General features: G+C 35.8%; 1 protein-coding gene across 7 annotated transcripts in view; it reads right to left on the bottom strand.

Annotated features, from left to right (window-relative positions):
- tnn (tenascin N) overlaps nucleotides 1-27,286 on the bottom strand; it is a 53,854-nt gene that overhangs the window by 4,817 nt on the left and 21,751 nt on the right. For 4 of the 7 annotated variants that reach the window (XM_044134609.1, XM_044134607.1, XM_044134606.1 and 1 more), the window contains 13 exons: nucleotides 26,800-27,168; nucleotides 22,094-22,227; nucleotides 21,331-21,460; nucleotides 17,406-17,588; nucleotides 16,657-16,746; nucleotides 11,642-11,905; nucleotides 10,223-10,483; nucleotides 8,312-8,575; nucleotides 7,429-7,692; nucleotides 2,311-2,441; nucleotides 1,174-1,312; nucleotides 932-1,083; nucleotides 121-217 (listed from right to left, as the gene is read on the bottom strand). In XM_044134609.1, the coding sequence (XP_043990544.1) occupies nucleotides 121-217; nucleotides 932-1,083; nucleotides 1,174-1,312; nucleotides 2,311-2,441; nucleotides 7,429-7,692; nucleotides 8,312-8,575; nucleotides 10,223-10,483; nucleotides 11,642-11,905; nucleotides 16,657-16,746; nucleotides 17,406-17,588; nucleotides 21,331-21,460; nucleotides 22,094-22,227; nucleotides 26,800-27,168 (2,478 nt within the window). The remainder of the gene's footprint in view (nucleotides 1-120; nucleotides 218-931; nucleotides 1,084-1,173; nucleotides 1,313-2,310; nucleotides 2,442-7,428; nucleotides 7,693-8,311; nucleotides 8,576-10,222; nucleotides 10,484-11,641; nucleotides 11,906-16,656; nucleotides 16,747-17,405; nucleotides 17,589-21,330; nucleotides 21,461-22,093; nucleotides 22,228-26,799; nucleotides 27,169-27,286) is intronic. The other 3 variants (XM_044134610.1, XM_044134611.1, XM_044134612.1) reach the window with 3 other exon arrangements.

Below are 27,286 nucleotides of genomic sequence, written 5' to 3'. Positions count from 1 at the left end.
AACAGATGCAGAATTTGAAGGGAGTACATGATGCACAATTACAATGCATATGAGTGTGTTTTATAGTATGTAGATAGCCCCCCCTCCCGCCCCACAAAATATTAACACAAAGTCGCTCACCAATCCAGAACTCCTCTGTCAGGTTGCCAAAGCCTGCTATGTACTGTCTCCAGCGTTTCATAAAGTCCAGATTCCCAGTGTTACGCCGCTGAAGTACCTAAAAGCATCAGGAACAAAATTTTACTTACAGATGCTGGATTAGAAATATGTAAAAAGAAACTACTCCTAGATTGAGTAAAAGTTCATTTTCAAATAGGCTTAAAACCTGCCAGTATTTTCTGTACTGAAAAGTGGTGAAGAAGTATTTGCCCCTTTACATGTTTTATTGGTTTTTGTATTCTTTTTGTTTCACTTAAAGGTTTAGATCAAGGAAAGGCAGATCCAGTTCATCAAACTACCACCATCATTTTTGAATGTAGGTGTTATATTTTTTTCTGAGATGTTATGTTAGTTTTGCCTGACAAAATGAAATTAACACTTTTCATTCCAGTCCAGTCCACAGAATATTTTCCTGGAAGTCTTACGGCTCGTCAAGATGATTGATGCTGTTTATGAGACAGGTCTTTCTGTTCTGTTTGATGAGCTACGGGTTAAGCGATATGCCCTGTCTTAACTTCCCAATGGTCTCAGCACGATGGCCAGGAGGAGTATGGCAAATTTTATGGTTGGACAACTGATATTTTCACATTCGACAAATAATATCTACTACCTTTCCTATTTACTCACCTTATCTTTGTCTAATAAAAAATAGCCTGATGATTTGAAACCTTTAAGTGTGACAAAAACGCAAGAACAGAAGTTGGCTTTTTCACAGAACTGCATTATATGCTAAAATTCTACATAATTTGAAAAGTCACTCAAAATAACATACCAGCCAACCACCTCCATCGGTGGTCATGTCACAGTAAACCTGCATTGGCTTGGATTGGTTATTATTAATGTAGACAGTATAGACGCCATTGTTTTTATTGTCGTTCTTCATTATTTGTCCACAGTCCATAGGGAAGGGGTACAGAAGAGCAACTAATAACAACAAAGGGAATGAAAGACATATTAAAAAATAGGACACAATGACAAATAGCAGAAAGTTGTTCTTAGCTGAAGAATGCTGACCTGTTTTGAAGAAGGTCTCCACCACCTTACTCCTTTTGCTGCCCCTAAAGGCGTAAATTGTGACAATGTACCTCTTTCCCCTCTCCAGTTTGGACGCAGCGAAGCGTCTCTTGCTGGAGTCAAGCCTATTTTCAATAGTCTGGTAAAATAAAATAAAAAAACCAACATGTTTTTACAATTTGTACGATGATAATTAGCTTCATTAGCCTATCATCAGGTCAAATAAAGATTTAGATTGAATTTTCATTCAGTTTAGGCAATCTATTCATCCTTGATTTGTTCTATCTGTGACCACAAGAGGTCAGCCTTTCAAAGCACTTAAACTCAATGTCATAGCTTTCACAAAAATAGGAATCAGTTATGGGTTTTAAAAGATTAGAAAATGATATGAAATGTTCTCCAGACTCTACTTTCAAGCAAGCTATTGATTTGGACCACCACACCACACACCTTCATTAAAAGTTGTGCTTTTTGAACACTCACAGTTTTATCGACATTTGAGACTAAAGGAAGAGTGGAGCGGCTCTGAATGCAAGTGGCATGGGATCCGATGTGAAGTTTACACAGCCAGTGATAATTTAGGAAGCCATGCCATCTGCTGGTGTTGAGCTATTGTGTAAAGTTCAAAGTCGGTGCAGTTGTCCCCTTGAAACTTCAGAGCACTTAATGCTTAACTCTGCTGACAAACTGTACAGCAAACTGATTTCAGAACCTGGCATATACCCACACTGCTTAAAGTATCAGTAAATAGTTGAAGGACCCTGTCATCACTGAGCTTGATTAGCCAGCAAAGTTGAGCAATCTAAATCCAATCGACGATCTGTGGGGAACAGTCAAGAGGAAGACAAGAGACAGCAGAACCAACAATGCAGACGGTGTAACCCAGGCTTCCTCATCATTCAGTTAATCACAGGCTGATCTCCTCTATCACACACTGAAATGATGCAGTAATTCATGCAAAAGGATTCTTGATCAAGTATTGGATGCATATATAATTGAATTACTGAAATACCATTTCAATAAGTTATTGAGACACACCTGCACCCTAAAGTGAAATGATCTACACTTATCAGTCACTTGTAAGGACATGTACCCATTTAGTTAAGAAAATGTAAAACAAACCAAGCAGTAAAGTACCTGCAATTTTCCTTCTGCCTCTCTATAGGTCAGCATATAACCGTCAATGTCGGCCAGAGGAGGAACCCAAGTGAAAGAAGCTGAATCCTGTGTCACATCTGAAGCCTTTAGGTCCTTAGGGGAGTCGATTTCTGTAGGCATGCATGCAAATCAGATAGGGTCACAGCAAAGAAACATTATCTTATTCCTTTACACATATAACATTTTGTGCTGCATCTATTCAAGTGAATTCTCCGCAGACTATAACTCCCAAGAAGGTACTCTTTACTTTTGAATATTTCCATTGTTTTAAATTTTACTAGTGTTTTTCTAGTTCTAAGGCTCTTCATGATAAGCTATCGTTACTCTTTTCATAAGTTTAAAGTGGGTTTTGTGTGACTTTCAAGTCTTGCCTCAGAAGCATGTGGCATCTGTCAGATCGGTTTTAGTTCCAGCTAAGCTTGCAGGTTTGCTTGCTCTTACTGAAATGCTTTGAAAATGTTATTTGAAACACATGCCGCAATATTGTGTTTGATACAACGAGGCGAGCTAAAGCAGCGGGCGCTTTAACCTCCCACGGATCAAAATATTAAAGAAAGCGACACCATAAGGCCCGAAATCATCACAGACAATTCAGCAGTTTCACTTCAGAAGCATTCAAAGTTCAAGTTAATTTCTGTACAAAAGTACATTTAAAAGCTTATGTGGAATGTCAAAGAGTGAAAAGTGACAAAGAGCATCATTGATAACACCGGTGGAGAACAAAATTCTCCTTAAAAAAACTTGAGTTTAAAGGAGTTCTAAAATTTTATTGGTGCTATTACTCAGGAAATAAATGTAATAACACATCCCTTTATGCAATCCAGATGATTTTTGATGCAACAACTTTTATGTTTGAAGTCAGCACCACGCTGGTCTCAAGCCACTGATAGAGTCTGAGTATTTATGATGAAATGTTTATCAACTAAAACATTGCCATTTACTGCCTAATTGAAAAAGAGTTAGCTTTCACTTAAAGCTCCCCAGAGATTTTACAGATCATCTAGCGAATACAAAGATGGCCCTGTTGCCAGCCATTCACATGTGCAGCCTCTTTTTATACCGAATTATGAGACGTAACCAGTGACTTGGCTTCGTCTGTGGGAATTATTTCTTACTTGAAAGGGAGCTTTGTTCACTTGTGTTCTACAGTTTAGTAGTTCACTATATCACAGTTCATATAGGGCCTATAAATAGTTACATATCCTTTTGTTTATGGAGGTCCCTAGCAAAGATCATTTAATCGGACAACCTCTCTTGTTCTGTCACAGAACATGAACAGGTGAAATCAGATCTTTACATACATTGTATAAGAAAAAAAAGAAACGTAGGCCAGTTGGGATTACTAAATGATGACATCATGGCTTTGGTTAACACAAAGTATTTCAGGTAGATCTATAGACCTGTAGATTTATTTTAGATCAAATCCTGAAACGCATCTCCTTGTGTGACATCAAGACAAAATCAAGATAAATCAGAGATATTTTAGTGACCTTTGATGTTTTATGATATGGTAAAATGTGATGCATGAGGTGCTCTTTACAGCTGCCTTCAGCTGCTTTTTGGCCCAGGTCACTGTTGTAAACGGGATTTTAGGATTCAGTCTGTCTTTTGTGGTTAATTACACCATGAAAACCATAAAAATAAAAAAATGAAGCTAACTGATCTTAATGTTCAGGAAGGAGTTTGGTTCGGAGTGCCAGATAAGAGAATGCTTTGATACAAATTGTGTCCATCAAGCACAGAATAAAAGGAAAATATGTGGAAGGAAGCAGGAAAGAGTATCATTATTTACAGTCAAAAGAGTCCTTTACCAAACCTGAGATAAAAGTCCACTCAGCAAGAAAAAAAGCTATAACAACAAAAGCAACATAAACGTGTGTATGGTTTTATGAAAGTAAAATCAATGTGTTTGGTCACAATGAGCATCATTATTTCAAAAGTGGTTAGCTTACAAAGTTGAACCTTTGCAACTATGAAGATTTGGGTAGTAACAACAAGCTGTGTGAGTGTTTTGCTCCAGCTGGACTTCACAAACTAGATGGCACCATAAAGAAAGACCATTGTGTGAACATATTAAAGGACTGTCATGATACCAGCAAGGAAATTGAACATTGGATTTTCTGAAGGTAAGTTCATTGCACATTGCAGTGCACACTGTACTACGAAGTGCATTAAAGATAACAAAGTCAATGTTTTGGGGTATCACCAAAACTCTTATGTCAACTAACAGAAGATTTGTGGGCAGAGGTGCAAAAATATGCATGGACAAGACAATCTATGATTATGACTCACAGATTCTTTCAGGAAAATGAGACTAATGGTCTGACAAGACCGAAAGTAATTTAATCGACCTCTTTAACTGTCAAATTGTACCTTTTCTGCCTCTCCACCCAAAATTTCTCCAACGAAATTGCCTCCTTTACTCTCTATGGAGCCTTTGTTGCCTCAAAATTAATGCCATGTGTTCTTCACCTGGACCGGCTGGAAAATATTTTTTAAAGGTTCCACACTGAGATCTGTTTTTTTTTTTTTTTTATTAACCGAAACACAGTAATGATCTATTTAAAACTGAACATGTAACAACAGATGGGACGCAGTGCTAAATGCAGCTTTAAAACTCCTGGTGAAACTCCCAGTTTCCAGATAGAACAATTGGTTTTAGGGTGGAAATTTGGTTGGACTTATTATGGAAAAAAGGCATTAACAGACAATTTCAAGAAATAGTAAAATTATATTACCACTAAAAGCAAAATGCCTGTCTTCATCATATAAACCTCTCTCTGCTATTGTTGAAATCTTCTGGGACATTTTGGCCTCCTTGATGGCCTGGACATCAAGGATGTGTAACTTCAAGCCTTAGACTTGCCAGCAAGTAAGAGGTCACTTCTGTGTTGTTATTTTTGTTAATCCGAGACTATTTCATAAATTTCTATTTCTCTGGTGGCATTCTAAAGATAGACTGTCTTCTTAGGACTTTTTTCAACCACCTCTACCACTGAGAACAGAGATGGATCCAGCAGAAATCGACAGAGTGTATTAAATGGACTGTATTTGTCAGCTCTGACAGGAATCATGACATTCAGACAACTGAACAGATTTTGGGGAAGTGGAACATGGTAAAGCAGAGTGGGGAGCATGCTCTATAACTGAAAGATTAAAGTAATGAAAATTGGCTGAGATGTATCAAATAAATATTGTAATCTGGTCAATTTGTGCAACACTTTTCATGAAAAATCATGAAAGAAAATCTTGGTCGCTGTTCAGACAGGGATTCATGAGGCAACACAAAAAAAATATTTCTCAAGCAAATCTTTTTAAATCTTTGCTTTTTATGAGAAAGAAAAATAAATCTAATCCAGAAGTGCTTCAATTGGAGTGGAGATGCAGAACATTTCAAATCACTGAAGCTAAAACGTTGCTGCCACTTAAGACTGCTGAGAGTAGTGTTTAATCTGAGAGCCAAGTTTCTCCAGGTATCCTACTCTCCTTCTCTATCAAAAGCTATCTTATCCTGTGCTGGTGAGATGAAAGGTGCTCCAGGGAATCCAAGTAAAAGTGATAGTACACTCAAGTTGTAGATTAATGAATAAACTGCTGCTGACATTATCTCAGTTATCTCAGAAGGTGCTAATGAGGAGAAAGTTGTGCTGTTCAGACTTGTTCCATCCTTCTCAGGACGCTGCTGAAACAGACTTTGATGCCTGAGATGAGCATCATTTTGAATAAAAGATTCTGAGACAAAGTTCTCTAAATATAAAGACCTCACTTCTCTGAGAAGAAAACAAGGGAGATGTATCTTGACATGTGTACCAAATAAAAGTAAGAATGATTCCTTCATTGTGGCCGTAACAGGATGAAAGGAAATCACAGGTCCATCTCTGGACACATATATTACCCTTCTGATCCTGCATGGACCAGCTGAGGGAGACATGAGCCAATACATCAAGGAAATTAAATACAGAGGAATGCAAAATTGAATTTTTTTTTTTTTTTTATCTTTAACTTTCGCTATTCTAATTTTTTTTCCAACTCCTTTTCTAAATAGACTGTAGACAGCACTAAAAGGCTGTAGAGAGACCGAATACAGAGCAGTTGTTCAGCTGAGCTAAAAATAGCTTTAATAAAAGCAAGTGCATGTCCACAAGGTCCAAGAAAGCCGAGTGCGGTGAGATATGTCCCAGAGGTGGCAGAAGACTTAATGCTGGGGCGTATTCATGTAGGAACAGCAAAAACAAAGTCCACACCTAAACAAGTGGGAATCTGAGACAAGACTTAAACATAGACATTCCCAGAAACCGGTCATGCAATCTGATTGAACTTTTGCTATTTTGTTAAAAAAAAAACAAAAAAAAAACAACAACAAATAAATAAATAAAATGGGTGGAGGGAATGTAAATCTCCAAAAGTTAAAAAGTGCTAGAAAGATACATTAAAAAACGTGTAGTGGTGACTGCAACACCTTTTCTTTAAAACATGTTTTATAAGCCAATTCATCAAGAAAATTAAATATAGAGGAATGCAAAAACATGTTTTATAGAAAAGAAAATTCTATACAGTCTTAGTTCACAGGGACTGCCTACTTTGATTAGGTGACTCGAAGTAATTGTCAGGAGTTTATTTCGGTTTACCAGAATGAAAGGTCTAAATATACAGTATATGTACCAAAATGTGGATAAAGTTCAAGTGGTACTAAGTCAAGGTCCTGGATAGAAGAGATATAAAAACACAAGTTGTACATGAGGCTGAGTAGACGTTATCTCTGGAGGAACCAGCTTTAAAGCTTGGTTTAATTCATACTTATAGTGACTATTTGCTTTATTTATTTTTTGTACAGTTATGCTCATCATGACGTAAAGAGGAAGTTGGAAAAAATATCTAGACGAATTCATGAAGGAAAACTATAAAATACTTTAAGGACATTATAAATGGTTTGGTCAGTGATGCATTTTAAGCTCGCACATTCCTCGAGTTTACAAGCGGGACTCATGGTTGCCTGATTACAAGAAATGTAACTACAAGCCATTTGAATTTCTTAATGGTTCAAACAAGAACATAATCAAAGGGAATATTGGTTCACCAAAGCCTGATATGTGACACCTGTTTCAGCTTGTGTTGAGATTGTCCTGCTGGCTTTGTCTCCCCTCACAGCTTTGATGTAGACAGTGTAGATGAACGCAGGCCGTAAACCAGTCAGCAAATAAGAGACACTGTCAGGCCCCACCAGGATCTCTTTACTAGAGCCGTCAGGTAAGGTGTAGGTAAGGACATAGCCATCTATTTCTGCTTGGAGTGGATCCCAAGAAAGGCTGAAGCTGGACTCGGTTTCGTCTCTGGCTATGAGGTTAGCTGGAGCATCTAGTTCTAGAGAAACATGTTAGTAGCTGATATTAACACACATTTCTAAATAGCAAACTGCATGAAAGAGGTGGGTGGAAAAAAATAAAAGATCTCAATACATCTGGGCAACAATATTCTTGAAAGTACATGTTGCAATTTATACATTCAATAAATTAGAATATACATTGTCATGATGAGACTCATTTGTCAGATTAAACATTGACCACCTGTAAGCAGATATTAAACATGCTCTTCATTAAGGCTATAATTCTGTATTAAATGTGTTTTTGTTTTTTTTTTGTAGTTTTTTTATTGGCGTGTTGTAGTATTCTAACTTTAAATGTGATGTTTTCATTAGCTGTAAGCGGAAAATGATCATAATTAACAGAAATAAAAGGGTTTCAAACATCCATCTGTATGTAATTAATTTATATAATGTGTTTCGCTTGGTGATAAAGGTCCAGAAATAAATGGACTTTTTAATGACATTCTAATTTATTGAATAGGTTTTATCCATCATTCTGTTATCATCTCAGTTTTACTCTGTAAGAAAGAAAAAGGCTTGTAAATTTTAGAAATTAGTCACAAAGTCTTAAGATTATGAAGTGTTGTGGTTCTAAACAAAGAGATGCGGATCTGAAACCTGTCTCAGCTTGTGTGGATATTGTCCTGCTGGTTTTGTCTCCCCTCAAGGCTTGGATGTAGACAGTGTAGAGGACTGCAGGCCTTAAACCAGTCAGCAAATAAGAGGTGCTTTCCGGGCCCAAAGAGATTTCTTTACTAGATCCATCAAGGGAGGTATAGGTTAGGATGTACCCATCAATTTCTGCCTGGACTGGATCCCAGGAAAGGCTGAAGCTGGACTCAGTTTCATCTTGAGCTACGAGGTTAGCTGGGGTGTCCAGCTCTAAGGGAAGATGTTAGTAGTGGATTTAATATACAGCTCTATAAAGCAAACTACATAAAATAGATGGGTGACAAACTGCAAACTGACAAAAGATCTCAATCCAATTCAGTTCATGTTTTTAACTGAGACTTGGAGCATACAGTTCAACTCAGAGATGTACATTTAATGTAGAAAGAAATGCAGGACATTTATTCTTTCAGTTATAAAATGCAGGACATTTTTTTCTCATTGTCAGACTTTAAATTACTAAACACTTTGTTTATTAGAGCTGTTAGGATTATTATTTATATCTCCCTAATGCAAGAATAATGAGAGAGAAAAAATGTCTTTTTCACTGCTTTTCAACAATTTCAGAAACGTACTGTACATCCACAAAGTTCACTTTTCTTTAAGAAAGCCCAAAAGGTCTCATAATAGCTCTGTTATCTTCTGATAGCTTACAACAACTGAGTTATTTGAAAGCACTGTTGTGGCTGTATGTTAAGGCAACACCTCCTTCAGTGGTGTTGTAAAAGTAAAGATATCAGGAGGAAAACTGGGGAACTCCACATTTGTTGGAGGCTACAATTTACAGAAGGCTGAGATCTGTTTAAAACACCAAATAAGAATAAACACTGCTGCAATATCCAACCTATCCGAGGTTATATTTGCATATCTAACCCAAAGCAAAAGCAAAAATTCAGATTTTTATGCTGACCTGACATTAAATGAAACATCTGCTGGTGAAAAGGAAACCACTCATTTAAAAGCGACATTATCAGCTGCATTACAGGTTTGCAAGGGAATAAATTCCTTATTTTTAGAAAACATTTCCAGAGGTCTGACAAAACTAAAATTGACATGTTTCTCCATGAATGACAAAGGAGAAACCTGCCAGCCTGTGAACACTACACTCACTGCGGAGCACGGAAGATGCAGCATCAGTTTTTAAGGTTGTTTTCCCACAGCGGAGATTGTGACACTTCACAAAATAGATGGCATCCTGGGGAAAGAACGTCATGCTGAAATACTGAAGCAACATTTGAAGATATCAGCCGGGAAGTTAAATGGTCCTAGTCATTCTTTCAAATCAGTCACAAACTGGCTCAAGGATGACAAAGTCAATGTTTTAAATTGGTCATCACTTGCACCAGTTTGGTGATAAATTGGCTCGAATTACAACAAATTATTGCAAGAATATAAAGGAAAACTATGCAAAAAACTGAACCAACGTCAAAATGCAGGATATTCTGCTAACTACTAAGAAAATATATCTAGAATTTTAAATAAAAAAAGTTAATTAATTAATTAACTAATTAATTAATTAATTGCACCCCAAATTCTGGCATTTAGTAAACAGAAATAATTTTGTTAATCAAAGCTGACTTAAAGCAGGAAACATTTAGTCTTTAGTAGGTAATTAGTATCAGTACAAACAAAGGTTTTTTGTTTGTATGTACATATCTGGTTTGAGTTGTACATTAAGCTTTATTTTGCTATCTTGTGTCTTACGTCCCACTATAATTTTTTGGTTAATTATTTTTCCTTAACATGTCACCCAGCTATTTATCATGCTAGAGTAAAGACATTTTTCAAGTTTAACAAATAAGCTTCAAGCCATTAAAATGATTAATTGCTGTGGTTGTGAGAAAGTTGTAGATCTGAAACCTGTCTCAGCTTGTGTTGAGGTCTTCCTGCTGGCTTTGCTTCCCCTGACAGCCCAGACATAGACAGTGTAGACGACCCCTGGCCTAAGGCCAGTGAGCACATAAGAACTATCAGATCCAACCGGGGTTTCCTCCCTTGACCCATCAATGGAGCTATGGGTAAGCATGTAGCCATCAATTTGTGCCTTGGTGGGATCCCAGTAAACCCTGAAGCCGGAGTCTGTCTCATCTTCGACTGAAAGGTTAGTAGGAGCATCCAACTCTGCACAGAAAGTTACATTTAGTAGACATAACTTTAACTGTTAAAAAGCAAAGAGCGGAATAAAAACTACACATCTATGATTTAGCAAGGTGTATGAGTTAATGAGGTTAAAAAGTAGTGATGATGTCAAACTTGGATAAAGCAACTTTGGTGTTAGAATTCAGATCAAATTTTTCATCAGATATTAATTTGTTGTGCTTTCTTTAAAGTGACCCAATTGGACAGCTTTTTACAAAGCAAATAAATGATGAAATCCAACTCTGACATCATATCACTGTTATGCTAGCAACAATATCATGGGCAAACTATAAACTATGTTAATTTAAAAAAAATCATGCAAATACTAAGCAAGTAAATATTATGTCAGTTTACCTATCATGTCACAAAATAGATCAATGTATTTACTAAAAAGTAAAGAGGGTCAGTAAGCCATTGAAAATTTACTAGTTAAGTCAAAGCTTTAACTTATGAGAAGCTTTTCTTTATCAAATTCAGCATATGAAGAAAATTCAAAAGAATAATAAATTGAATGTCTTAGTTTCAAGATTTTGTAAGTTTGTACTAAATACAGTGCAGACCAAAAGTTTGGACACACAGGTGTGTCCAAACCTTTGGTTTGTACTGTATATATACATATGTACTATATATAAATCAAACATTTTATAGACATTCAGCCACAGGCTGAGGAAATTGCTTTCAAATAAGGGATATATCTAATGATAAATACCTTTGGTAAGATGAAGGTCAAACCTTTCGTTTTCAGTTAGGACAGGGAAGGTTGATGTGATATGTAAACACCTATTTATTGGACTTTTTAAGACTACAAAAAATTACAAATTTTAGAAAATCTAGCAACTAAAAGATCAAAGAGAAAAGATCATAGATGTATTTTACAGGATGTAACTTCTTAGATTATTTGTCTATATGTTTAGTTATTATCACAAAAGCATTATTTATGTCATTCTGTGAATTTTGGTGAGTGTGAAAAGACTTAAGTTTCTTTTAACACTGCAATGATCCAGAATGCACTTTTTTGTTTGTTTCTTACCTTAGTTGTGAACTGAAGATGAGAAGCATTAACCTAAATGTTAGCTTACAGATAACACAAAATCAAATCAAACTCACAAAAGAGGCCTGGGAGACTCACTCAATGTTTACCTGTTTCGGCTTCAGTTGAACTCTTCCCACTGACTTTGTCTCCCTTGAAGCCCCAGATGTAGACCGTGTGAAGGATCCCAGGCCTCAAACCAACCAGCCTGTAGGAGGTGCTGTCACGCCCTACAAAGATGTCTGAGCTGGAGCCTTCAGCAGACGTGTAGCGCAACATGTAGCCTTCAATTTCCGCCTGGGCTTTATCCCAAGAGACAGTTGCGGTGTCTTCAGTTACTTCAGTCGTGACAAAGTTTGTTGGGGCATCGATGTCTGAACAAGAAAAAGTACAAAGCAAAATTGTTTAAGCACAGAGTAAAATTACAAGAATACAGTTTACGCTTGCTCAAAATAAAAAAATAAAAAAAGGTGTGACACTGATTATTTGGCCACATTTGGTTTATCTGAAAGCTCACTATACCTGCCTCTAAGAGTGTAGAAATATTCACAGGCAAATACAGACTTTTTTATATGCTGTATTGCCTATGCTTGTAGATGGACTTCAACAAGATGCAGTCACAATGCAAAACATTTCATACTATCATTTCATCAAAAAGGAAGGTATGATTAGCACCTAACTTGTGGACCTAAGACTTTTTTTTGCAAATTTTTCTCTGATTCTCAGAATCATGGTAGTATCACCTCATCGCTATTCCCCTCATACATGGCTTGATCAAAGAGCGCCTAAGGATGCATATCTTAAGCCCTGTTAAATAGATTATTTAACCCCAAGGTATGGAGATTATGCCCTAAATGGTCAGTCAACCATAACAGGGTTGAGGAAAAACCAATAATCCTTTAGGTGTGAGGATAAAAGGATTTTTTTGCCAGTCTTGTAACAATCACCCTGCTTTGTAAAGGAAAATGCCTAATATATAAGGGCAACCAAATGTCAACATCAAACTTAATTGAAGAGTTTCAGTTTCCCCAAGTCTCTGCAAAACTGGCTCAAGGGAAGTTTAAATTCAAGTACAAACTTACAAAAATATTCAGAGATGCAGTGATTTAGTCAATCTGGTTAAGGGAAAACTATAACTCCTTTGAGGAACCACTGCTGTATCAGTTCAAGACCAATACAGCAGGGTTTGTTCTGACTGCTGATAGCTCCTTTAAACCATCAGGTAAGGTTCATTAAAACAAAACCATTTTTTTGCCTGCCAAGACTCTCAAACACTGGTCGAGAATTGGTTCTGAATGGATAGATCATTACTAATGCAGGATTTAAACATTAAGAAAGAGAGACAGAGAAGTTTCAGGGCCACACAACCCAAGCAGTCATCCTCATGTTCATTTCATTTCAGTGAACTCCAACTTATGAGCTGCTGAGGATGTAAAAACATAAAGCTTTTGTTTCTGAGAATCACTGGAGATGTACGGAAGATGAGGGGGAAGCAGCCAGTGTCCGTGAGTATGAATCAGTTGGTAAGTTATGCTTAGAAACTCCATCGAAGTGAAAAAAGCCAAACAACAAAGAGATGATGACAGAAAACAAAACAAGAGTCACAGAGGCATTGAAAGAGAGGAACCGGATGGAGATGCAAAAGCAATCATCATTTGGGATTGTTGCCCTGTGGACGTGGCTCAGTCAAGGTCAGTTTTCTGTCAGTGTGCAGTCTGGAACTCAAAAACTTTTTGATGATTCATCCACAACTAAAAAAGAACTGTGCCCCCATCTCACTCTACATTCCCTCCTTGTCTCTTCTGCTGTCATTTTCAGGTCCTTGATGTCACACTGTCTGACAGAGAGTTAAACTAGAGGGAAAATTTATAATAGTTCTCTTTTGTCAGATTTTCTAAGTGTAGCTCATTAAGTTGTCATTGTATCTTTGGAGGCTGACAACCTTTTAAGTGGATATGATCTCTCAAAAGAAACAAACAATAAAAAAAACAGAGTGTAGATTTTCTACACTACAATATGACAGCATTAAACTACATGTTTACTCTAGTTTCCTTTAGTAAAACAAACCTTCTGAGAATATATTAAGTTACACAGTGGACGGACATAGAGTAGACATTTGTGCCAGTGGAAAAAGCACAGTGACATCACAGTTAGCTTGAAGTAAAAGTAAAAATGTTGTGTTTCCAACTTCTTAAATAAAAGTTGCATTGAAATGTGCATGCTTTTTCTTTTGCACAATATTTTTCCCCTCATCAGACTAAGAAAATACAGCATTTACTCTGACATTTTTTTGTTTTGCAAGTGATGCAAGGACTTGTTTGTTCCTAAGTTGTAGTGCATGATGGATCTTGTTACCACAAATGTTCTACTTCGCTGATTGTGTAGCATCTGGGGCTATGCAACACAAACTGTGGCCTCAGTCACCCGGAAAATAACTTATCCATTATAGGTGGCATGTTCAGCAGAATCACTGACCACACAGCTCAGAGTAACAGGCTGCATTTTATCAACTGCAGCCTCTCAGCCTCACATCCTCACTGTACATTGAAAGTGACAAAGAACACAATCTCCTACAGGATCCAATGTTGTAGAATCTCTTGGAATATTATCAGAGATATTTTTCATGCTTTCCCAAGAATGTATGTGCCAAAATGCCAGCCCCTTGAATCAAATATAATCCCAAAGTTATGTCGTACCTTTTTATGTATTGTTTGTGTATATATATATATATATATATATATATATATATATATATATATATATATATATATATATATATATATACACACATAAAGTATATAAAGTAAAGATAAGGTTTAAAAATATTTTATGAAAAGTGGAGATAGCTGTTTTTTTCTGTTTTAAATAAAGAAAATTAGATTATATAACAGAACAGGTTTTATTTTATTCTTTATGTAAATACATTGCTGGTGTGAAAATAGTTTCCCTCAATTATTTTATAGTTTAAAGACAAAACCATCCTTACTTTAGTCAGACTTTTCACACTGTAGCTCCCCCTACAGGTAAAGTACAAAGTTCGGCTGAGTCGTACCAGTTTATATGAAACGGATTAATTTTTTTTATGTAAAAGTCAAGCATATTAAGAAACAGAAAACTTAATTAAAATAAATTGTACAAAATCTAGATTCTTCTTAGCGGATACTAAACAAGCACAAACTAGGATAATTAAATAAATAACCAACATAATATTTAAAGTGGGGAAGTGAAAAAAAAGTGGATCATAATAATGACATCATTATGGCATCGCTTTTCTGAAATATAATTCTATAAATATGAAATAAATAGATTTTTCCTTAAATATTTCAGCAATATTGAAAAATATGCTCTGAGGTCTTTTGGGGGATATTTGAAGAGTCTCAATGAAAGAGTCTGGAAGGGATCAAGAGAGGAAAATGAGGGAAACACAAGGCAGATGGTGAAAGGGAAGATGAAATATGGGGAAAATATTTCCTCTGAGAGGCTTCGGTTATGGGAAACATCAACATCAACTCAGAACAAACCTCAGCTTTTATACTGCAGAGACAATTACACTGTAACTCATTATTTAGTGATATAATGGCCCAGAAAAATGCTTTTCTGAGACCCATTATTCTTGGGTTCCTCCTCAGATTCCTTCTTTAGCTCACCTCCTTGTATATTTTGGCTTATCATCATATACGTATTGATCAATCACTGCATCAACATTTTTTTTCACATCTTCAAATACTTTCACTACGTCACTTATGGACTCATATTATTTTAAATATTTTTCCTTGCTTAAAAAAATATTTCCTCCTTTACGCTTCTTTTATCTCTCATTATTGAATAACCTTGCTGTCTGGGGATGAACAGCATGTTTACAGAGATAAAAGGTTAGCTCTCCTTTTGCGCCATGCCAGTCATCATGAACTAACTGCAACAGCTCTGACAAACACAGCTGAGGACTATTCTCTTCAATCACTCCTAAGCCTGTTCGTGTTACACCTAAAATGAAAGATTGTGGCTACTGGAGTGAAGACAAGCCACTGCCTGTCTGCTGTAGATTAGAGCGTTTGCACTCACATGCGCACTCAATTACTGCACATGTAAGTGGCACATTCTCACTGGAGGAGGGAAAAAAAAAAACATCAGCAAAGACAGGAATCCATGAGTACCTGTCTGGCTTCAAAAGATGAGAGGGAAGTCTTAAAAACACGCTGCTAAGCCAGATGACTAAAAATCATTAAATTGGCTGCTGCAGAGTTTGAGAAATGAAGAAACATCAATGTGGAGTCTGCTTTTCTGTATTTCTTTCCCCAACCAAGTAAGCTCAGAAGGTGGTTGATAGAGAAGCTGGAGGAGGAGTACGAGACAGAAAAAGAGAATAATGAGAATAACCAGAGATCTGTCGTGCTGTGTTTAGACCATGTTGAATGTCAAGAGCAGCTGTTAAAGTGAAGATAAAAAATAAATTCCTCCTCACGTACTAAAACCACTCAACACAAGCACAACAACATGCTTATGTACAGGAATACCAGATGGTATCTGTAAATCACAGACCCCCTCACCTCAACCATCAGGGAGCATCTTATGGTCTCTACATTCATATCGTGTTTCTTTTCAGTGACCAAGCTCACCACAACCATTCCAGATGATTAGGTAGTAAATTCCAAATCACCAACCCATAATTGTACTTCCTAATGGTCAAATTCATTATATTGTTATTACTGGCTGAGTGTGGAAGCTAATAGCAGGCTGTATCATCTGGTTCATCAGAATGATGTATGATTGATTAAGTGTTGCTCCTTTTAGGCCCTGACCTCTGGTGAATTACAGATGTCCTGAGAAGAATGACGTGCTGTCTTTGACTCTGCACGCTACTGAACACTAAAGAGAATGCGGTTATGCTTTTTGTTTCTGCAATACATTTCAATTCTACTTGTCCTGGATGTATCATTTATCATTTAAAGTGCAATCTTCATTCAGTCATCTACTCTGTTTCCAGTCTTTCAGAAATGCATTCCCAATGAAAATGGTGCCAGAAAGAAGTCAATTTCGGGACAACAGGGTTCACTCTCTGCTCTCTGGTAATACCAAAGGGTCATTTCAAGTCAAGCTGCTCATGAATGCTGATGTGTTTACTGACCTGTGACACCAGTTGCAAAAGAAGCTTTTCCTTTGGTGTTCCCTTTAACGGACTGCACAGAAATTTGATATTCCGTTCCGGGATATAGACCTGCAAAAATAGAATTAGAATAAAGAATAAAGAATAGAATAAAGATGTTTAAGGATTTAAAAGGCACAATCACTGAACCAATTTAATGTCATTATCTACCATTTTGACTTGGTATCGGTTCTACACATTCCAATAATAATAATAATAATAATAATAATAATAATAATAATAATATAATAATAATAATGGCTATTATTATTATTATAAATGTTATTTTTGACACACCATATTGGAATAAAGTGCAGAAAATAAAATAAAATAAAATAAAATAAATGCAATTCTTGGTCCTATACTATTTACATTGTCTGATCTTCTGTTTGATATCCTTTTTACTGACTATCAAGTTTTGATTGAATCCACATTTTAAGAGCAATTTTGAACTTAACTTTTCATTTTGTATTTTTGTAGATATTGATATATAAAACTGCGTCATTCATCATAGTGTGCCTATAGTTTTTAAGGAACCTTCTTTTTTTTTTTCATTTTCTAAACAATAAATCCACGGTAATTGGTTGAAATTTAAGCCGCAGGAGATTTAAAGGTTAAGTAGTTAGACTTTATTTTTAAGCAATGTAATATCGGCACAGTTTTAACTCCTCATTTTGAGTGTATTCAGCATTGTGTCTTCAAATTAAGCCCACACTCTCGAAATGACTTACCCACAATAGTGTGCTTGGTGCGTGCTTCTTGACTCCTCTGAACATTCAGCTCCTCCTCTTCTCCTGAAGGGTCAGTATGTGTCAGTCTGAAGTAATCCACTTCTGCCTGCGGGTTCTTCCAGTCCACTTGGATGGAAACCTCTGTCTGGCCAATGACTTGCATATCATCAACAGTTGAGACATCTGGAAAGTATAAAACATTTGATAGAACTGATTGTGCAGTCAAGAGCCTCTCTAACAAAAGTCTTCATTAAGCCAAGTGTAATTGAATGCATGTGCTCTGGTCAGTCCCCGGTTGTAGTTGATGCTGATTGCTAGTTGATGAATCCTGGACATGTGACACAAAATCTTACTAAGTATTTTTGGCATAGTTTCTAGTGCAAATATCTTAATACACTTTAAATAAGACAAAACTAACTTACAAGACACTTTTCAGCAAGGAATATAAACTTGATTTAAGTCAATAATTTCTTAAGCTAGATAAAAAGCTACTTATTCCATTGGCAGATTATTTCATTTACAACATGGGAAAATGTCTTGCTATATGTTAAATAATCTGCCAGTGGTGTAATAAGTGTACTAAGAAATTTGCATTAAAAAACTAGACAAACATACTTGGTGACATTTTATGTTTCTGCAGTGCATTTTGGGGGAAGCACTAAGCAGTATTTATCTTACAGCAATCAAAACAACAGTTATTGTTCAAGAAGTGTTTCCCAATTGTGGTCTTGTGAGGATGCAAAAACAGTGCATATGACAAAAGATGGTCAAAAGCAGATGACTGAGGTTCTTATATATTTTTAAAATTGGCATTTTTTTCCACTAAAAAAGCTCAAACATTTCATGAATTATATTTGAAATATATGACAGTACAGCAAAGGTATGAATGGCACAGTTATGTGACGATAATTAAGGGCTAGGGTGAGAAAAAAAGAGAATAATTTCCTCATTTAACACAACTTTTATAAACCACCAAGTAATTATCTTAAGTAACTTAAATTAAACCTGCTATGTGACCCCTGAAAAAAACAAAAACATTTCATGGCCAAAGGGTGTAAAGGGTTTGTTCAAAAGTTTAGCTTAAAACTCAACATGAACAAACTGGTCATATCATCAATGTCTTTTCAATGGACTGAATGATATTTACAAAGGTTAGAAGATAGATACACTTCTTTGAAGAACTCTCAGATATCTAAAATCTACAGAAATCTTTTGGTGAAGTTAGAAAAGTTACAAAAAGTTATTTGTATCACATAGTTTTAAATGGTAATCAGCTTCAGGTTTGCAGGCAATAAAATACATTTTGGATTGAACTAGGTACGCACAGAGAAACAGACTAGTGATTGGGATCCAGTGATTCTAGCCTTGATTAGTGATTGTAAAAAACTGATATTTATTGTGGAAGTTACTGAAGGAAAATGACACAAAGTTTGGCTTTTTTTCTATTATAAGATTATTAGAAATAAAGTCAGAGCATCCATTTTCTGTTCACCCTTGTCTCTAATGGGGTCGGGAGCATTTTTTATTTTGAAGTGTTGATTTTATTTTCCACTCTTTTTTTTATTTTTAAGTGTTGATATGCTACCTGGGCTACATGATGTTTCATGAAAAATTATGTCAAAGTCTACAAGATGCTGAAATGTCAATTTTCAATGTGTAACACTGTCTTTGTGCCCTGATATAAATTATTACTGGTCATTTATGAGTGAAAGGTTGCTTAAGGCCTAGAAATTTAACACATCTGGTATTAAATCAGTTTTCTCTTACTTGTTAGTTTGAACAAAGCTGTTATTTTTAGTGTACAATTTCACTTTTTCTAACTTCGTGAAAATAAAACATTAGGGATCTGTAATCACTTTTATAAATTAGGCATACTGTAAATGTTTTAAATTGGGTTTTATTTATACAGATCTTTCTGAAACTTTTTCTACATTAGTACATTTAAAATGCAGTCAGAGAAAATTGGAGAGCAAAATGCTATATGTAAATATTAGAGAAATCAAAAACACTTCTAAATGGTTGTAAGTCATAGTTTCCAAAAATAAGAGATATGCCTCAAAATTTCATAGCATAATTTGTCTAGACATGTTAGATTAATGCAATAGTTTTCTGATAAATGTTTAACCATTTTTCTAACTCATGATATTAGTTTAGCTAACTTTCACAATGCATATTTACTTCAGCTTAGTACAATTAGGCCTGTCATAATAAAAAATAAATTGTATGATAAAATAAAACTAACTCAATAATTTCCATTTCTATGATTTATTATTTTTCTCTTCTCTGTTGTCTTCTACCAAAAACTGGATGATAAAAGTCTTCAGTTTGGTGCTTTGGTCTCAACCAGCCCTTTTTTGAAGAACAATTTTGTTTACAGAGGTTTTATAGTTAATTTTATTTGTTGTTTTATAGTTTTGTTTATTTATTTTTTAATATTTAAAATGTCTTCCAGTTACAGAGTTAAATAGTCATTAGAATTAAAAATTTATTGATATTTGAGAATGTGTTCTTGCATTATTTTACAATTACCATTATATTACTCGAAAATGCTCCCAACATAACAATATTATCATTTATCTCAATAATATCTGGGACAATTTATTGTCCCGCAAATGTTATTGTCATGGGCCTAGGTACAATATATTTAAAATAAGTTGCATGGATATAATAAGAGTATTTTTTTTTGTTTTGCTTTGTTTTCATAATGTTTCTATAACCCCGTCTTCTATAGTGTGAAATTACAGCCAGACAAAGACTAAGAAGCATTTTCTGCACACCTTTTTCATAAAACAGGGATAAGAAATAATTTCATTTACAGATGGGAACCAAATGACAATAGTGATTTTTTTCCCATGGCAAGGACATACCTTTGGATTTATAACATGTGGTGAGAAAAGATATTACAAACATAAAACTAAACAAATGAAAACGGCTAGCATAGTTTATGTCGGGTTTTTTCCCTTTTTTTGTTTGTTTTTGAAAAGGAAATGGAAAAATACTCACTTAAACCCTCCTTTGAAGTAGACCATCGTTTGAAGTTAAAATGAAAAGTATGTAACCCGCAAAAGGTCTGCCACACATTGTGTCTCCTCACACAGCAACAGGCCAGATGATGCGGTGTTTTCTTGTGGATAAAGCCCTGAAGTATGATGCTTTTTCTCCCACGAAACCAGCCGAACCACATAATCCAACTCATCTCCTTCCTTCTCATTAACTACATAAATCCAGACAAAAAATCCTGTCCTCATCACATCTGTCTCCTACCACATCTGTGAGTGGCAATTTATGGTAAATACGTCCATGCAACCGTTTCCTTGTAATTACCATAAAATGTAATGTCTAACAAGCCAGTGTCTAATGAACACTTAGTAATTTCAAACTTGCTTTAAAACACAATATATGGAGCTTGATATGTAAAAGATTACAGGAAAAACACCTTCTAAATCTACAGCATATATTTATCTATATGTAAGATTTTGACATTTATGTAATTTATTTATATCGTTTTCATCATCACAAAGTTTTGAAACTGGTAAAAGTCAGACTTATTAGCATTTCAAGATTTCAAACTTAAAATTTTTAAAATAGCATTTATTGTTGCAGTACTAGTCATAAATATATGCAAACCTATCACAAACCTATCATAGCAGTTTGGAGATTTTGATGATTTGTTTGCAGATGTTGTTCAACCGGGTTGGCAATGTCCACAATTTTTAAAGGCAAGAACTGTGAGCACAAACTTGATTTCATTGTGGATTTTCTCTAGCCCACACAAAAAAAAGCATACAACAAAATATTGTGTAGACACTTCTGGGTTTTAAAAACAGATATAGTTGTATACATCCAGGGTTAACATAAATGTTTAAATGCTCAAATGTTGTCAGTGACAACTTTTAATATGGGCGATAGTAAATGTCAATCTCACCTGTGGTGGCTTCAATCATATCGGCTTCACTCTGAATCTTATTGATGACAGCATAGACTTGGACAATGTAGGTAACACCGGGTGTGAGTCCCGTAACACGGTAGGAATTCTCTGAGTTGGAAATCCGAACCTGAGATACAGTTACAGAAAACGATGCTTGGAATCAATGCAGGAAGATAGAGTTTACACCGTGTTCCAAATTATTATGAAAATTGGATTTAAGTGTCATAAAGACTACATTTTTTGTTGTGCTATTAAATTTATAGATGGTACTGTGTGGCAGGGCTCTTTGAATCACCATAATTAATTTCAGAGATCTGGGTTGATTAGTTTCTCTGGTGAGCTCAATTAAAGGAAATCTACTTAAGAAGGATGTCCCACATCATTAAGCAGGCCACAGGTTTAATAAAGGAAAGAGAAAGGATCTCTCTGCTGACAAAAATTATCAGATAATGTAGTGCAGTTTGACAACGTATGAAAACATTAAATGAGTCATAAAATGTTTAGAAAATCTGCTGTGCATAATAATTTGGAACAGTGCATTTTGAGTTCTTTATTTTTGAAAAAAAAAATACTGTTCTTATGGGGAGCTTTGTTCAGTAAAATTTGATTTATACTATAATAGTTCATGACTTGAAAATTATACTGACCATAATTTGCATTGACCATTTAAGAAAATCTGAGAGAATATCACTTGCATAATAGTTTAGAACACGGTGTAGTTTGATATGAAGCAAGAAAAGAAGCCACAATAAAGACATACCTCCTCCATGGCACCCTCATCAAATTTGGGGTGATAAGTCAGCATGTAATACTCTGCCCCTTGGACAGACTCCCACTCCACCAGGAGAGAAACATCCGTCACTTGGACCAATCTCAGACCCTGAGGTGTGAGGACTAAAAAAGAAACAAGACAAACAGAGGTCAATTTCAGGAGAACATATAATAAATTATATTTTCACCAGCTAATAGTACTCTCTACTGTTCTTTCCCTTTCTATCATTGGGTTTTCTTGAGTGATGTTTTTACCATCATGGCATAACCAATGCAAAAGTAGCCTATTGCTAAAAGCTGAGAAATCTAAGTCTGAAAGATATTCTGTTTCAGTAGTTTTGCTTCAAACAGGCAATGTGCTTCAGTGGAAATTTTGCAAAAGGTTAAAATACAGGAACATAAACAGCTTTTAAAAGCATAAAAAGGGCATATTTTGAACAAATTTAATCTAATGACAATTAGAATTAATTGCAGGGAAGGAATTTATATCAGGTTATGGTGGTATTCCACAAGGCAGAATCATAAAGGTTTTTTTTTTTTTGCTTTTTTGTGACGACTCCTTTCCATGCAGTAGCTGTTAGTTAATACCCCTGACACAACTCAAAGCAAGAAGACAAAGAACAAAAAACAAAGGTAGCTTTCATGACAAAACACAAGAATTACCATGTTCATTCTTTTAACTTTGACTGCAATGATGCTCACATTACTCATACAACACATTTTCTTCCTGCCCCTCGTTTTGAAGTCGAATGTTCAATAACCTAAAATCACTAATAGCTTTTCAATATGGAACGTTTGTCATGCAAAAGATCATATTTACTAAGACTTTTCTTATGTCATAGTCTGCATAAAATACAATACTTCGATTATCCTCTGAATGCCTCCACGGAGTAATCTGTTATGTTTTTTGTGTGTGATGATAGAGCATGTCTGTTATTGGCAACTACTTGTTATGTCGTCAACATTTCCATTTCCTTCCTGCCTGGCTAGGAGGCAACAGATCTCGAACCTATTTTCACTGAAAGCTTTTTCATTTTGTTGGTCTCTTGTTGCATCTGTCTTGTTTGAGACATTAAGCAGTCCTGTCCAGCAGTGGTTTTACTCTTTAAAGGGGAGCTCCTGTAAAACAGTTTAAAGAATTTCTTGGAAAATTAAATCAATCAGAATTATTGATAATAAGTGGTTACAGTATATGATTGACTGATGACATAAAAGGTCACAAATGCTTTTAAAAGTTCTTTTTACAAAACTTTATGACAGTACTTTAAAGACAGTGCAGTTTACTTTTGGGGTTGTTTTCCAGGATGAAGAGTTATGTATTAAATAACTCTTAAATCCACAATAGTCCTGAGTGTTTGCAACGTATAAAGAAAATCAGTAGCTGTAGCATTTGTAATGACAAAGTGACATTCCAAGGAAGCACAGTTTCATAGAATCTGTAATGTGCAGTGCTGTCAGAAGAAGGTACTTGTCTTGGTGAATAAATATCTTTGTATAGCATGGATTATATTTATCATTTATAGAAAAACTGTATGAGGTCCATGTCTCCTTATGACATTCCTTGACAAAACGTTCTCCTGGCTTGAAAAACTCCTGAGCAAAGGTCCGGTTGCTGCAGTCATGATCGCAGTGTTCAGGAAGTGTTTGTCCTTCCTGTCATTCCCCCCTTGTTTCTAATGTTCCACATTACACAACCAAGAAATGCTAACCGAAAAATGCCATCAAATCAGCGAGTGTAGCATCTCCTGAAAGACAAAACAAACTTGCATTTTCTTGTCTTTAAGTCTTATAAATCTGAAAGAGGAAAAAAAAAATAACAGGTCCTTTTTTGCATTAGACTAAAAGCAAAAAATCAAAGATTTGATCAATTTTCCAGAAAAAAAAAAGTTTGAATACATGTACGTGTGTTCTCAATGTTTTCCCATCTGTATTTTAAAGTATCCAGGTGGACTTAACATTGCCAGCAGCTACCTGTCAGAGCTGGTTTTCATTTTCTCCTCAGTGCATCATTCTCTAAACTCGTCAGGAGACTGTGTTTTTCAGACAGGTAACAATAAAGCTGATAGAAATATAAAGATTCTGCTTGCTCCTTGTCTGTTTTTCTCTGCTACAAGATTTCTGCCAGTTTAACAGATTTTCCCTTTCTGCTGGTCTGGAAGGACTCTAGTAGTACTTAAAGTCTGCCTGCAAAACCTGTGTTACCTGGGTATCCTGATCAATACTTGTAGGATTGGAGTGCAGTCCAATTTTTTTTTTACTTTTGTTCAAAACTGTGTTTTTGTCCTCATGATCATAGGCCTTGCATAATATTTTATTTATCTATCAAATTTGGACTGGAATTAAGATTCTTAAGAGTTTTGCATCCATAACAATGGTGATCACAGTGAGAGACTGTATTTTGTTGCTGTAGCTCACTGTCTATATGTACAATGTTACCTTCACCTAATATTATCCTGAGAGAACCTTTAATGTTAGGAGAGCTATGACTTTGACATAACTCACTATATCAATGTATGCCAGCCACTTGGTCCTCGCAGATGAGCATGTGCCCCTGTTCATACGGTTTATTGCAAAGCTGCACAACCGCCTTCCACTTAGACTTAAAATATTTTTATGATGGCTCTTAGGCGGAGAAGAAGAAAAGATTATAAGTGCAGTTTTTGTATCCTCGTTGTCAGTGTGAGATAAATTATCCACATTGGGAAAACAGCAAATTGCTCATCACTGCATTTCTATAAAAAAGTCTTAGCCATTGCTGATTTATTGCTGCTGATGATATGGCCATTTGTTATTGTTATCCATTATGTGTTTGGCATCACCTTCTGACAGGGACTATTATTGTCGTCACCAGCATGTACAGCCAAAGCTGTCAGAAAAATCTGGGTTGTGCACAATTGTCTGCAGAGACCTCGAATGCAGAGATTTTTAATCCAGGTCCTGGGGACGAACAGTCAGATGTTTTCCTGAACCAACACACCTGAATCAAATGAATGCATTACCTGGTCAGTATGCCATCCAGTCCTACAGAAGCCTGGCAATTATCTGTTTACTGAAGTCACATATAGTGGCAGGGAAACATCTAAAACATGCAGTTCCGAGGACCATGATTGAAAACCACTGCTCTAGTGGACCATAACGAGCTCTGGGGCCACATCGACTTTGCAATCAAGGGAATAGTTGAGTGGACAAGGAGGAACTGCTACAACCCATGTTAGTACAGCAACATACTGCATCAACAGCTCCATTTTACTGGAGCCCCATAAAATGTTCACAAAGTTTGTAATATCAGTGATATCAGCAGCAATTAGCACACCTGGTGGAACTGTGCATGTGCAGAGGTCCTTATAAAAGCTATTTCTCAGTGAAACACTGGTATAACCATTACTAAAGGGAAAGACCAAGAGTTTCTTAAAGAGATAGAAGCCTAATTTCAAGGAAAGTCAAATGTCTTTTAAGTCATATATGATATATAAACAGCATTTTATAGCCACTGATGGTAACAGTTACTTGATTATGCTATGAAATGGCACTATGCGACTGTAAAATACATAATACTGCCCCTTTAATGAAGTGTTGGGTTTTGGTTTTGGCATTATTTTATTTTATTTTATTTTAACCCTCTAGCAATCATGAGATGCGAGGCCATTTGGATCCCACAAATGTTTTAGCCTTTGCGCAGTCCGGTAGGGTTGCACTGGCCTCGCATGTGCTTTTACTAAATTTTTTAGGGGGTGGTTTCAGGAACTGATGTTCCCCATGACATTTGCCACATTCCTCCTGAACATCATGCTAAAACAACAGGAGGGTTAATACAATAATATTGCCTCTATGTAAAATGAGCAAACAACTTGTGAGATACTTTTATTACCTATAATAACCATAGTATTATCCCTACAGTTTGAATTTCTGCATTATTATGTGTGGTGACCATGTTTCTTTTGGTTTTCCTTTTTTTCTGCTATGTATACATAGCTCATTTTAAAAATATGCTCTTTATTCTTTTCTATTCTTGCCAAGCTTATGAATACAATCTGCAAGTCACCAAATATTAAGATATTCTAGTACAAAGGACATAATTCAGGTGTTTTCTTTTATCTTTGCTGAATCTTCAGTGCAAATTGCTGAGTTCTTCTGCTGTGTTTTGTTTGTAAGCGTTTCATTTTTAATCTCCATCCAGCTTCATTAGTCTTGATTATTCTTGTGTTTTAGTCGTCAAATTGCTATTATTTGCTATTCAAAATAGATATTCAGGTGTAGGTTTGAGTTTCTAAATTTAAAAACTAATTAGGCAAAATTGCAGTAATTAATCTTTCAGAAGTTAAATAATTGGTGAGATTGGGTCATAGTGCATCATGGTCTGTTTTGATTACTGGAAACAGACCGACTTCTGTGGATTACGTACAATAGCGTACTATGATAAAATGTATGTTCAGAAGTGGATGAAAAAGTACAAATTAAATTTTAAATCACTATTTAATATGTTACTATTAAGCAAACAATTGGACTATTTGACAGGTCTTCAGCTTTGGTCCATGAAGCCTTAATCTGTAAGAAACTGAACTGCTAAATGCCAATCTACAAATAACTTGTAATAATAGTATTTGTTCTAGCACAGGTTGATTGCTAATATCTTGAGAAATTTATTAAAAACATTTGAAATTTAACATGTTGTGTTTATCATTTGAAATTCCTTACCTAAAGAACAGTCCTCTCCATAGAAGCCTTCTTCACAGACACATTGACCATCCACACACTGCCCATTGTCCCCACAGTCATTAGGACACGTCGGGATACTGCAGTCTTCACCGGTAAAATGAGGGAAACACACACATTTTCCATCCCTGCACTCCCCCTTATCATTGCAGTCGCCTGGACATGTCAGCTGGCTGCAGTCTTCTCCTGTGTAACCCTCATAACAAACGCATTTCCCATCTACACATCGGCCATTGTCGTTGCACTCATCAGGGCAGGAGGACACAGAGCAATCAGGGCCTTCCCATCCTGGGTTACAAAGGCAGCTGCAGGTGTCTTGCTGGTAGGTACCATGACCACTGCAGCTTGTGTCTACACATTAATGCAAATATGTGACAGAAGAAAACACTGTTGATAGCTGAATGTTATAATTTATCTTGCTCAAACTGAAAATTGAAGTTGAATGGCCCTTTAATTCAGGTGGAATAGC

This window comes from Gambusia affinis, linkage group LG12, assembly GCF_019740435.1.
Source record: "Gambusia affinis linkage group LG12, SWU_Gaff_1.0, whole genome shotgun sequence".
Lineage (NCBI taxonomy): Eukaryota > Metazoa > Chordata > Actinopteri > Cyprinodontiformes > Poeciliidae > Gambusia > Gambusia affinis.
The sequence above is the reverse complement of the archived record's forward strand: the minus strand, read 5'-3'. Positions and strand labels throughout refer to the sequence as shown.